The following is a 14694-nucleotide window of genomic DNA, read 5'->3' as shown; positions in this document are numbered from 1 at the left end:
GAATGCTTTCTTACATGGAGATCTCACCGAAGACATTTACATGAAACAACCTCCTGGATTTGTTGATACTCAGTTTCCCAACCATGTTTGTAAGCTTCACAAGGCCATTTATGGTCTCAAACAAGCACCTCGGCAGTGGTATACAAAGCTTACAAACTTTCTTCTTGACTTCGATTTTCATCTCAGGAAATCAGATCCAGCTTTTTTCATTTACTCTGCAGCCAGCATATAGCTTTATTTGCTTATCTATGTTGATGATTTTCTCTTAATGGGCAACAATACTGAGTTACTTCAGCAACTTCTACACAAATTGAAGACTGTTTTCTCTTTAAAACAGTTGGGTAACATTTCTACTTTCCTTGGCATTCAATTCTCTAAAACTGCTGATGGCTATTTTTTGCATCAAACACACTATCTCAAAGAGATACTTCATCAATCGGGCTTTACAGATTGTAAATCTGCTCCGACCCCCATTACCATTCGTTCAAATGCGCCGCAACTTACAGACTCACCGTTTCATGATCCCACTTTATTTCGCAAATTGGTTGGATCCTTACAATACTTAACCATCACTCGACCCGATATTGCCTTTACAGTTAATCATTCTTGTCAACGAATGCATTCTCCGACCATTAAAGATTTTCAGGCTCTCAAACGCATACTCAGATATCTGCAAGGTACTTCTACATATGGTCTTCCAGTCGTTCGTGGTTTACTCTCTCTTTCTACCTATGTAGATGCTGATTGGGCTGCTGATCAACATGATCAGAAATCTGTAACTTGTTTCTGTACCTTTCTCGGTCCAAATTTGATCTCTTGGTGTGTTAAGAAACAACCAACGGTTGCAAAATCATCAACGGAAGCTGAATATCGTGCATTAGCCTCGGCCACTTCTGATGTGATTTGGCTTCGTCGTCTTCTTGGAGAATTGAATGCCCCTCAAACTACAGCTACAAGGATCTTCTGTGACAATACATCAGCCATGGCATTGGCACATAATCCCATTTTTCATGCTAGAACCAAACATATTGAGATTGATCATCATTTTATCAATCAACACATTCAGTCCAATGCCATCCAGCTTCTTCACATTTCTTCAGCTGAGCAACCCGCGGATCTCCTCACTAAGCCACTGCCTATTACAAGGTTTCATGACCTCTGTTCCAAATTAACAATCCGATCTCAGGATTGTTCCTTTGAGGGGGGATGTTAGACTACATGTGCAAACTACTCATTATTGGACCACTGACACAGGCGGCTCACTGTTCAACCCCTTCTTCTCATACTCAGGCGGATCTCTGCTCCACTTGTTTTACTTATGTTATTCCTCTGCTCTTCTCAGTCTGTCCACCAACAGACTCTGAATTCCTAACTAACTGTCGCTAAGCGTCTTTTATATATCTCCTTGTAGTTCTCGGTAACACAGAGCTGAGTAATAGAAGCTACAGTGCTTTCAACCATTTTCTTCTTCTTCTGGTTTTTCGTTTTCTTCTTTACTGCAGGGCTTAGCTTCTCAGTTCATACACAGTTGTCCTATAGTTGGGGACGGGTTATTATAATGAGGGAACTTGTCTTATTTTTGTTTGTTGTTTGATAAGGGTACTAAAAGGGATTACAACACTTGCCTAATAGCAATGACTATACAGTTGAGAATATATGGGTTGTAATGCGAAAATAGTGAATTAATGAAAGAAATATACCTTCTTTCTATTTTTCTTCTTCATCATATTGAAACCTCTCTTCTTACTCACAAACCTTTCTCTCTGCTCTATTTCAATGCTGGAATTCTTCTTTGTGATCTTCAGTGTTGGAACTTCTATCTGATTCAAAGAATAAAATAATGATAATGAATAAGAGAGATCGAATTTACAAGAACTAGCAACTTGGGAATAACGAATCAACAGAAGAACAATACCAATAGCCATGGAAATTGAGTGCATCATAAGATACGAGATTATTCACTGGAAGGATAAATTTTATGATAGGAGTAGACTGATTATGTTGGGGATTAATCAAAGGGAGTAAAGAAGACAGTGCAAAGAGGTGAAACCTTTTGTCTAAATACATAAATTTGCGAGTTAAAATCCAAGATCATATCATTTGACTACTTAAATCATGAATCATACATCTTTGTTAAAAATTATAATTTTTAACAACTTTGCATTGAGAATGGAAAGGAATCAACTTACATATTATACATCTAAATTATATTATTTACATAATATAATACTATGTTATCTTCTTAACAAACCCCTCTAACTAAGTGGAAGTCAAAATGGGTCATTTGATAGGATCTTGTCAAAGATGAAATAAAGATGGAGTAGTCATTATAGGATCTTGTTGGAACTAAAGAAGAGACTAAGATGTGGCAAAGGGATATTGATGGTGAAGGGAATCCATAGAATTAGCGACTTGTGAAGGAAGGTGATGTGAGAAAGTCATGTTGGGATCTAGATATGGAAGAGAAGAGAAAAGAAGAGGTGAAAGAAATGGCATTCAGATCTAGTGGCGAAAGTGCAAGGAGACTGATGACCGTGTGAAAGATGAGGATTTTAGCAATGGATTGTAACAAAGAGGATGAGAAAGGTGTTATTTTTAATGTTATTTAAGGTTTTACATATTATATGAGTAAATAGTACATTTTAATTGTTAAATATGTAAGTGGACATGCCTACACATCTTAGTAGTTAAACTTTGCAAACCAAATTCTTCTGCTCTTAACACAAAAGTTGAACTTAATTAGCAAAATGCTGATATCAACTCATTATATTTCCAAAAAAAAAAAATTGCATTATCATCTAAAGCATAAAAATATCAAACAAATGAAATGGTATTAAATCAGTATGCACCTCCAAAACTGTTTTTTACTGCTATTTAAAGGAAGGGAAAAATCATTCTAATCAATGAGTAAAAAATTATTCTGACAAAAAGAAAAAGTGAAAAATGATTCAATGCAAAAAAATGCAGTCACATAAATCCATCGTTAGTGGCTGTCATGCACTTATGCAAGAGAAGAGTAGAGATTTCAGAGTATTGCTGCTCATAGATGATCTATGTTGGGGGGTGTAAAACAACGTAGAGAAACAAACAATAAATAGAAAAGGTAACGAAAAAAAAAACATCAAGATTTAACATAGAAAAATCTGAAACCTCAAGAAAAACCACTGAGTCACACCCCACCAAGAAATCCATTGTGAAAATTGGGAAAAATAGCATAGATCTCTCTTCTCTCTCTCCTTGTTTCTTTTCTCGCTAGCACCGTTCTTACATAAGACAATAAGAAATACGCAACAACCACCAAAGGACGCAACCCTTAATGAAAAACGAGAAAAAAAAATACTTTGTCTACCTCATAGCACTACGCCAAGTTGGAGCGCCACAGTTCTTAATTCTCTATCTCCTATTTGTATGGCAGCACTACAGAGCCAAGGTTTGGAGCGCCGCAGCGCTCTGATCTATGTCTTCTTCCACCAAACTATGGAATGTCTTGCACAAAGCGCACCGGCGTTGTATGGAAAAAAAAAACATTTTTTGGGTGTAATGCACTCAAACTCAAGTAGGGGAAGAACCCCCTATAGCCTCTCAGTGAGCTTGATAGACTGAATTGAGATCTAAGGCATTAGTACAACCAAATTGATCGACACAATCAGATTCTACACAAAACTAAAAATCTAAGCAAACAGACACAATATCAATGATTTGTTACATTTCTTAAATAGGCTATATGTCATTATATCTTCTAGTCCAATTTTTGAAAAAACTTTTAATAATGTATACAATAAAGAAGCTATGTCATCCAAGCATTTGCAATATTAAATTAGGTTTTGGCCTTTTGAGAGGAATGTGTGTGTGTGTGTGTGAGAGAGAGAGAGAGAGAGAGAGAGAGAGAGAGAGAGAGAGAGAGAGAGCTAGTTGTGGCAAAATTTTAAAATGAAACAAGTGATATATCCCATTTCATTTAAGAAAATAACTTAACAAATGAGAAACAAGCCCATTGGCCCCATGGGTTGGGTGAATGGTGTGAGAGGGGGACTTAGCTGCTATGTTAGCATTCCCTGCCAATGTGGCACCTCCAACACTATTTTAAACTTTATTTTAATTCTCATGGCTATTTGTTTGGCCTTTAGTTCAGTGTTGAACTCATGATTCGGCTTATAACACATTAATGATTGTTGATTAAGAAATGAAATAAGCTTAAATATTTTTTAAAATGTTTGATAATTAAATAAATAAGTTTGAACAACTCGTGAACAAGCTCAATAAGAAATTCAATATGAAGCTTGTTAATAAGCTTGATTCATGTTTAATACAGAGCTCGTGAATAAACTCGTTAAGAAACTCAATTAATGTTCAATATAGAGCTTGATTAGCAATTGTTATGAGAATGACGAACAATATAATATGAATGTTTTATATTTATTATAATTTAATAATATAATAATTATTAATTAAGGATTTTTTAAACTAATAAAATATTATAGCATCTATTAACTAGATATACTTGTTCATGTTCGCTAGATTGTTTATTTTGAGTCTTCATTAAGAAGCTCGTTTATTAAAAGTATTATTTTTGTGTTTGACAAGTTATTTGTTTTTAAGCTCGAAAATGTTCGATAAGTTTAAGAAAGCTCGCAAGATCAGTTCATTGAGAGGATTGATCAGGCTCGATATAATATATCGTTCGTTACTAGGCTCGATAATGCTAGTTTATTAAGTAATAAATATCTCTAAGGCAAAGCTCGTTAATGCCTCGATAAGGCTTGTTTATTAATTTGTAGAAACAGATTGTTTAATGGTCAATAAGCATGATATGAACTGAATATAAGTCGAACACAAACTAAACTTGAACATCTACCATTTTAAATGAATACGAATCAAGTTTAAACACAAACATAGAAGCTCAAATTGAGCTCGAACTAAGCTCAAACAAGCTGATAATAATTGAGCTAAAAAATGACAAGCACATATTCAACTCAATTCGATTATCTGCCATCTCTAGTCCACCCCCACTCAAATTAGAGGCTAACTCTACTTTTTGTGACATTTAGGCTAATTAAGATAAACTCTCGCACATAAAATATATGCAAGACTCAAATCCGATACCTCTTCATCGGTAACCAAAGCTTCCAACGAACAAATCAAGATGAGCTACATGAAAGAATGGTTGTTGGAAGAAATATAAATTTATCCCAGGACTTGCTCAAGGTTCTGATCTACCAAGAAGATGCTCAATGGGACCTCAATGGCTTGAATTGTGGCAAGAAAAGGTGGCTGAATGGCCTCTCAAAGAGAAAATTGCAGCAACAAGGGAAGAAAATGGGGGAAGTGAGCTCTGGTTTGGGATACTATTATATTTGAGGTTTCTAATGAATTTTCCTACATATTTTCTGCTGAAAAATCCGTCACTTGAATCTACATGAAATCATCCAGAATTTTTAATGAGAATTTCATCGAAAAATGCACCAAATTTTCCACCAGTGCTGCTACTAAAAATCTATTGTTTTTCTGTAATGCTTGTTGTTTCTCTGTAATTCTACACCTTCATGCTCATATCATCATCTTGTTGTTGTTGCTGGAAACAAATTTCATGAAACATGAGGCTCTAATGCTTCATTTGAGATAACTTTCTTATTGCTTCTTAAAACATCTTTTGTACTGAAAAACTGTTTTAAGCAGCAGTAAGAAAGCCGTCCCATAAAACCTAAGTGAACAAGTCTATTCGATGAGCAATTCATATTCGTTCATACAATGCTTGTGTATATTATTTTATTAAAGTAATCGATCATGTTCGAATAAATTTTAAAAGCTCGTCATATAAATCAACAAATTTGTACACAGTCTCACATGTTTATTTATGTTCATGAACATTCTTGTTTGTTGTTCAAAATGCTATACACAATACATTGGTCCTTGGTTACTCAATCTATATTACTCTATCAATTTTTATATAATTATATGCTTTAGAAAGTATGCATATTATTAATTATAGGTGTGTATGTTTGTGTATATACATCAAATAAATAATTAAATAAATAGATTTATACATTTTGATATATCATAAAAAATTATCTTGATCGGCATGAATCTCGAGTCAAATTTGAGTTGAAAACTTGAAATTAAATATGGGGCCATCCAAACTCCGATTTTAGCAAACTTATAGTCAAACTGAATGTCTCGAAAAGACGAACCCAACGTCACTAAATTCAACTCAATATGAGCCCAAATGGGTCCAAATTGAGGATCCGAATAACATTTAGAAGGTTCAAACAATTAATTGGATGACTAATAATATTCAAATATGACATGCTTATAGTCGAATCGAGTGGCTTGACGAGATGAATCTAACAACCCCAAGATCGCCAAATTTTGACATCATTAAGGCACTCAAATACTCAATAAATGGTCCATGATCAAGAAAATTGATGTCGGCCATCCATTCGAACCAATCCCAACACGCCCTTGATCTTCTCCCAATTTACTAGCCATGTCATTCCCACCAAGCTCCTCCTTGATTGTCGCCCGACCACCAACCGTCTTCAGATTTTGGCCGGACTACAACATGGCCACCAACTGTCGCCGGACTTATGTTCTGCCACTATTGTCATCAAATTTCCTCCCACCGACTACAATCTCTCTGACCATCATCTTCAAAATATGGTCCTTCTAATGACCATCACCCAATTATGATATTTCTTACCTCCATCACCCAAATATGATTCTTCCTACCACAGTCGTCTAATTATGGTCTTTTCGACCACCAATAACTTACTATGGCCTTTCTGATTTCCATCGCCCACCAATTATAGTCTTTCCGACTACCATCCATCAACTACGGCATTTTCGGCCACCGTCACTCGATTATGATCTTTCCAACCTCCGTTGCCCACCAATCACTGTCCTTCCAACCAGTGCCACCCGGCTACGATCTTTTCGACCTCTGTTGCTCGTCAACTATGGTCATTCCAACCACCATCACTTGACTATGATCTTTCCGACCTATGTCGCTTGCAAACTACTGTCCTTATGACCATCGTCGCTCGACTATTATTTTTCTAATCTCCTTCCAACCACCATCACTTGACTATAGTATTTCTGATTCATGTCACCCACGAATTACAGTCCTTCCGACCACTATCGCCAGACTACAGTATTTCCGACCTCCATCACCGAACTACTATCTTCCAACCACCATCGTCCAACTATGATCCTTCCAACCTACAATGCTCGTCAACTATGATCCTTCAAACCAAACAAACACGCCAATATTGATTTATTCCAAATCAACCATGTAATGCACTCTATATGATGCATATTTGTTACGTCGAGTGAAGGCCTTCCCCCCAAGGATGGGCCTCATTTGTTATCAACTGCAAACATTAGTGGATTCATTCAAACTGGAATAGACCCAATGAAATTTTTCCCCTTTTTAGGGGTTTTCACGTAAAAATTCATGTCCCTTATGAGTGCTACACACATATCTTTCATTTGTTTGTGTGTTGGATCTTTGTATAAAATTAAGACGCTAAGATTTATATTTCTCTATCGCTGCGAAAATTTTAGGATGCAACACATTTCTATCAATATTTAAACATCATTGAATAACTTAAATAACTTAATTAATTATGATAATTTTATCAAAATATAATTATGTCTTATAATAAATATTTAAATTATTAGTATCGAATATATAATTAATCATATTTAGGCTTCATTTGGAACGACTTTCTTACTGTTTTCTAAAGTAACTTTGCAGTATTAAAATTTTTAGTTCAAAAAAATTTTGTTCTAAAAGTTGATTTAAAAAACATTAAGAAAGATGTCCCAAACAAAGCCTTAATTTAGACTATACTCAATAAAAAACTAATAAACAAATTTGAACTTGATTTTAAAATATAAGTCATATTCATGCTCAGCTCTAACTTAAAAAAAAATACAATAAATTTAAGTGAAAAAATTCTCAACTCAATTTTATTCATTTAACACCCTATTTAAACAATTATTTATGTCAGCTACTCAACATGAAGATAAAAACATCACATGTAATAGTTTCTAAAATAAAATATTTAGTACTTAAGTCCAAAGTAATCATAATATTTGTTTTATGTTAAGATAATCGCTTTCCACTTTACCCTCACGTAGTTAACAGAAACAGATTACTTTACTAAAAATATCAATTGTGTAGAAAAACTATGCGATATTAACACATTTTAGCACTAATGGATGGATCAGAAGAGCGTGTCTAGGGTTCTATCCACTTCGTTTTGCACTTGCCGCCGCCGCCCCCGCTCAAAAACGGAACTTCTCTCTCTATGCCAGTAAAGCTTATTCAGTTTCTGCCGACAGGTTCGATGGCGTTGATCCCGCCTGAAATTTGTTATTTTTAACACTGAAACAACCGCTTAGAGCTTCGTCGATCCCAGTATCATCTCATTTTCATCCCGATGGCTACTGCAAACTCCTTTGATATACTCGGAGATAGCGAAAATGACGATCTTTCTCTGCTGATCGCCGCCCAGCAGAAGAAGCTCACAGCACCTTCTCAGGCGGCGCCTACTCCGGCTGCGGCGAAGCTCCCTTCAAAGCCGGTTCCTCCCGCACAGGCCGGTGTGTATTATCTCTTCGCACTTAAAATCTTCTTTTTTTGTTCTGATTTTGGGTTTTTTTACTCTGGTCTTGCAGTAAGGGAGTCACGGAGTAACGCGGCGCCTATACGCGAAGGAACTGGTCGAGGTGGGTCTGGGCGTGGTCGGGGTGGAAGAGGAGCTGGGATTGGTCAAAATAGGGACTTTGAAAACGGGAATCATAGCAGATATGGTGGTGGTCGCGGTGGCTTCGCACCTGAAAATGGTGACGCTGGTAATCCTTCAGAAAGAGAACGAGAAAGCTCTGGTCAACACCGGGGATCTTTCCGTGGCGGCCGGCGTGGTGGGTATGGGAGCGGGACTGGGGAGGGCGGATTTGATCCTGAGCGTCCTCAAAGAAGAGTTTATGAGCGTCGGAGTGGAACTGGGATTGGGTATGAGATGAAAAGAGAGGGTGCCGGGCGTGGTAACTGGGGTACAGTCACTGATGAAGTTCATGCACAGTTAAGTTACCGTTGCTCTTTCTGTCTTTTATAATTGATATTTGGTTTTGTTTGATGGTTTGTGAACTTGTTTGGTAATATGTAATGGTTTTCTGACTCTTGATGATGTGTGATTTGGTAGGGAGACTGAGGATGGAGTTACTCTTGATGTAAAGGTTGCTACTCCTGATAAACAAGTGGAACAAGACGATGGAAACTTAGCAGATGCAAGCAAGGATAAAAAGGAAGAAGCAGCCCGGGAAGCGGAGAAAGAACCAGAAGATAATGTTTGTGCTTTTGGTTTGCATTTTCCTTGCATTTCTCATATAGTTTTTTTTTTTTTAAATCAAGCTTGAATTTGTTCACTATAAGACTTACAGGAGCAAATAAGCAAGAAACTAATATAGAGAACACCAGTAATTTTAGATGATTTTTCAAACATTGATATAGATTTTGAGTCCTATGTGAAGTCATTAATAGATAAGTACCAATTTATTATCATCATTAGTTTCATCAGATTTTTTAAGGAATTAAATATGGATGAGTAGAGAACTTAGAAATAAGGAATTTGAAGTTAAACTTGATGTTATATGATACTTTTATGCAGTTCATATGTTTTATGTTATTTTTCTCTTGTAATATTTGAATTTCAGTTGTATTTCACGCAATTTATCACTTGCCACTTTATGTCTTGTGAAAATTTTTGTTTCATATATATACCAATTTGTTACTTTATAGTTTAATAGAAAATTAATATGTTATTCTTTAACATATTATTTGGGTGTTATATAAAAAATCGCTTTTAGCATTTATTTTTTATTTTACACAATTTCTAGATTTTGAGACTTACACTCAAAAAGCCTTGAGGCTTAAGCCTCAACTCACGAGCGAAAAATACCTCAATACACAATTGCGCAATTTTAAAACTTGCTCTTGTTTAGTCAAAACCATACTAAAACAACCGAACCAAATCATTATTTGGATCGTTTCATTTATGTGCTCTGTTTGTTCGATTCGACATAGTTATTTTGGACATCCATAACCAAATTGTTTTGCCAATTTGTCTGAGGACTAATTGTTGGCTACTATTGTGCAAAACATTAGGCCATCTTGATCGGTCGAGTTTGGGTTGAGTTAATGTGTCAAATTCATAACCTACGAGAAAATTACTTGACTTTAATTTCGCTAACTCGATCTCTATTCGTTTATTAAACAAGTTGAAAATATCAACTTGAATCAAACTGGACTAAACTCAAAACTAACTTTAAATTGTATGATAATCACTTGACATGTGCTGGGTTAGTGTCAACCCAACTTGAAATACATTCTATTATTCAATTTATATATATATATATTATAATTTAACTACTTTTTTAGTTAAAAATAGAAATAAAAGATCAAGTGGGGTCACCTCATTATTTTTGGATTGACCCAAATCATATATAACATAAACCTAACTCCAATTTTTTCTCTTAAGTTGACCTGAATGTTGCATGGGTTAACCCAAACTTTGAAATTTTCATATCGGTGCCAATATTTGACAGCCTTAAATAAGGTTGTTTCTTATTTTATGGAATTAGTTTAAAAAGGATAAAATTACTTCTAAATTGTAGAGCTAGGTTAGGAGAAGATAATGTTAAATTCAAATCAATTATTGCTATAAATTACCTATTTGAAGACCTTAATTCCTATAATAAAAAGAAATTCAAGATTCTCCCAATCCTTTTTTTATCTTTTCCTTCACCTTTGCGTGGCATTGGTGTAGCATCAATTCTGTAGTAGGAGGAACATTAGCAAAGGGCATTGGAGTAGGACGCAATATTGTAGCAAGGCCGCTTTTACAATGATGGTATTGTAGCAACAATGATATTGAAGCAGTGAACCAAATTTTGCTACTTTGGCTAAAAGAGTTGAGGATTTTAGGAGTAGATCAAATCTTTCAAAGGAGGAAAATTTAATGTCATTGCTTGTTATTTTTGGGGCAAATTTAAGAGAGATAATTTAATTCCTTCATAGTTCATTTGGAAACTCTGGTCCTCTTCCTAAAAAAATTTCTCCAGGCTTTAAAAGTCTTCCACCTAATTATTGTTCTTCTCATTGTTATTAATTTGTGAATGTTTGTGTGTTTTCAATAAAAAATTTGAGAGAATTATGAATATGCAATTGAAATCTACCCTATTTACAAAACTATCACCCCCCCCCCCTCCCCAAAAAAAAAACTAGCAAAATATGTATTTTTGTGTGCCATGATCAAATTGTTGAAATTTTATTAAAAAGTGAGATATGGGTTGAAATTTTGTTATGAATTTTGATATTTGAGACTTTTGCCTGACCACCAACCATCTTCGGACTTTGGCCAGACTTTCGTCCAATCCCAGTTTGTTGCTAGATTTCAACCTGGCAGTTGCATATTGTAATCTGATCGTCCTCAAATTTAATGGTGAATTAATCATTTGTAATCTATTCAAATACTATTGGATTCATTTCAACTGGGCGTTGCATCATGGTTTTTCCCTTCGGGTTTGCTCGTTAAAATTTTTGTTGTTTCTATACTATGTTTGTGAATTGGATACTCGTGCAACGCTAAGACATGAAGTTTTTCATACTTTACCATCGTCAATATGCTAGTCCGCATCTTCATTATTATCATTATGCTTATCACGACAATTCGATTAGTAAATTATTGTGCTACTTCATATATTATGATTCTAACATAAATACTTTTATGTAAATGTCTTGTTTCTTGTAACCAAAATAGACTAATTTATGCATTTCTAAAAGGCTATTTTATGCATAGGACATAATTTTTTAACAGCTGGACTCATCCATCTTACTATGTTGCATACAGTTTTTTTCACCATTTGTTTAAAAGTGTTGAGTACTTATTTTGCAAACTGGCTTTGAGAAGTTCCAAAAGTAGTAGCATTATCTTTCATATTTATGGACATGAAATACTTCTGTTTATGATCGTCTTTCTACTCATGCTGATAAATTATTTCTTTTTCTTTCCTTATATTTATATTATGTAAACTGATGCTATGATGATTAACATGTATATTAATGAGCATTTGAATTTGTTTGTTTACTTTCTAATGTTCACGCTAGTTTAGGAGTATATATTTGTATGTAATAATACTTATGCATTTATTTAAGTTTCTATTTTGTTGCTGCTTTTAATGCATAGGCAATTTTAGGGTACTTGATTTGGTACATATGGCTTGGGGATATATAATTTTCAATTGCATACCTTTTTTCAGTCTTACACTTGTGGTTCTCTCCTTTCCCTGTACTCGCCCGTTACAAAACTACAGGCTTGTTACCATTATGATATTATTATTACTTTGTAAAAAATAGACCAATGATAGATTTAGGCTTTGTTTGGGACGGCTTTTTTACTGCTTCTTGAAACAACTTTCTAGTATAAAAATTAATTTTTTTGTACTAAAAAGCTACTTTATGAAGCGATAAAAAAGTTGTCCCAAGCGAAGCCTTAGATTCATTAGGATACAATCCTAAAGTAACAAAATAATCTGTGGTTTGCTTGAGTCACCTTCCCTGAAATTCTTCTCCCCCAATCATTGGGTTTCTTTAACCTTTTTCTTTTCCTCCATCCATGCCCACCATGCTTCTTTGATCTCAACTGCCTTGCATTCTATGCATCATGGTTCTCTCTCCCTTCATGCTCTCCAATTCTTCTTCCGCAATCCTTGGGTTTCTTTAACCTTCTTCTTTTCCTTCATCCATGGCCACCATGCTTCTTTGATCTCACCTGCCGCCCTTTCGATGCATCATGGCTCTCTCCCCCTTAATGTTCTCCAAGTCTTCTCACGCAATCCTTGGGTTTCTTTAACCTTCTTCTTTTCCAAAAAAAATGGCCACCATGCTTCTTTGATCTCACCTGTCGCCCTTTCGGAGCATCATGTTTCTCTCTTCCTTCATGTTCTCCAATTACAGAAATGCAGCCTTTAAACCTACGATCTCACCCTCAGCTGTTTTGTCTGATTTATCATATTGTGCCACCAATTTCCACGACCAACTCCTCTCCATTGCCCGCAGGAAGTTCACCACCAATCCCTCCATGACTCACTTCCTCCTAAATACTGGTTCCCACAGGATTTATGAAATCCATAATTTACCCATGACTTACTTCTTCCTAAATCCTGCTGCCCACAGGATTGATTAAATCCACAATTTAGCATAAAAGGGGAAAAACAGAGGATTTAATCCACACTAAAAAGGGTAACAGGAGACGAACTAAAATGCTATTTGCGACGTTTATTTTGCATTCATTTTTCATCCAACCAAACACGAATATTTGGAATATATGGAGCAGGAGATGACTCTGGAAGAGTATGAGAAAGTAAGGGAGGAAAAAAGAAAAGCCTTACTTTCTATGAAGGTTGAGGAGCGAAAAGTCGAAATCGACAAGGACTTACAGTCTATGCAACAACTTACTATCAAAAAAGGAAACGATGATGTTTTTATCAAACTGGTACACAACTTAAACTTGATTGGATCTTTGTAGTTTATGCTAAATACAAATATTCTTCTTCTGAAAAAGGCAAATTTTACAGAGCTCTGATAAAGACTCACCTAAACTAAGAGACAATGCTGAGAAAGAGGAACGGGCCAGAAAGGTCTGAATTAGTTCCAAATAATTTACTTGCTCAATCATTTCCTCTGCCTTAAAACAATTTGTTTATTTGTTGGACTTTCTAGGCTATGAACATCAATGAGTTTTTGAAGCCAGCTGATGGGGGGAGATATTACAGTCCATCCGGCCGTGGTCGTGGAAGAGGTCGCGGTGATCGTGAATCATTCAGAGGCAGTTACACCGGCGGGGCATCAATCTCGCCGGTCATCCCTTCAATTGAAGATCAGGGACAGTTTCCAGCTCTTGGTGCCAAGTAAATTAACAGAGCAACAAAAAAACTACATGGTTTGAATGTTTGTGTTCAACTTTTATTAACAAATTCTCTAGTGATTCAACCTTGTTTGAACTGGATGGAAAGGAACCGTCTCTTCAATCATAGCTCTTTTTAAATTTTTCTATTCTGGCAATCTGTGCACCACCTTAAAGGAAGAGATTATTTAAGATGAACTAAATGATCATGTTGATGATTTTCACTTTTGATAAACTATTTGCATGTTTAATGTTAGATGTTTTAGATTTCTATTGAGAGTTTATTAAAGAAGACAAAACTGAACTCCCATGTAATAAATCACAACACTAACAAGTAACAACAAGCATTTTTCTCACTATGCGGAGTCAGCTACATGAGTTCTTTTTCTCTGTTGACTCTTAGTAAGACACTAAAGAAAATGTATTTATATAGCTGATCTCACGTATTGGGATAAAGATTTGTTGTTGTTGTTGTTGTAATTTATTATATGCTAAGCTTGAGCTCATCTTTACGCCGCGATGTGGTGAACCTAATGCAGAAATTGCTTTTAGCCCAATATAATGGGAAACACAGCTTATTTACAACCCCCTTTGTTTGAAGATTAGAGGACTAATTTTCTTCAAAGCTTAAATTGATGGCAACAGTTTAATTAAGATTTCATTGTTAAGCATTGGAGCTCTTATGTCAATTGTTAATATCTCCATTGTCCTCTCTATTATTCTCTCC

General features: G+C 35.3%; 2 protein-coding genes across 2 annotated transcripts; both read left to right on the top strand.

Annotated features, from left to right (window-relative positions):
- Positions 1-268: 268 nt before the first annotated feature.
- LOC110092150 (uncharacterized mitochondrial protein AtMg00810-like) lies at positions 269-1213 on the top strand. Its single transcript, XM_020816563.1, has one exon. It carries the CDS (start codon positions 269-271, stop codon positions 1211-1213), a length of 945 nt encoding a protein of 314 aa, XP_020672222.1.
- Positions 1214-8207: 6994 nt separating this feature from the next.
- LOC110092228 (RGG repeats nuclear RNA binding protein A) lies at positions 8208-14202 on the top strand. Its single transcript, XM_020816691.2, has 6 exons — positions 8208-8604; positions 8680-9085; positions 9207-9351; positions 13398-13556; positions 13639-13701; positions 13784-14202. Exons 1-6 carry the CDS (start codon positions 8442-8444, stop codon positions 13973-13975), a joined length of 1128 nt encoding a protein of 375 aa, XP_020672350.1. The 5' UTR covers positions 8208-8441; the 3' UTR covers positions 13976-14202.
- Positions 14203-14694: the final 492 nt, after the last annotated feature.

This window comes from Dendrobium catenatum, unplaced genomic scaffold, assembly GCF_001605985.2.
Source record: "Dendrobium catenatum unplaced genomic scaffold, ASM160598v2 fragScaff_scaffold_1400, whole genome shotgun sequence".
In the NCBI taxonomy this organism is placed as follows: domain Eukaryota; kingdom Viridiplantae; phylum Streptophyta; class Magnoliopsida; order Asparagales; family Orchidaceae; genus Dendrobium; species Dendrobium catenatum.
Note: the sequence above shows the minus strand (reverse complement) of the source record. Positions and strands in the feature narration are given on the sequence as shown.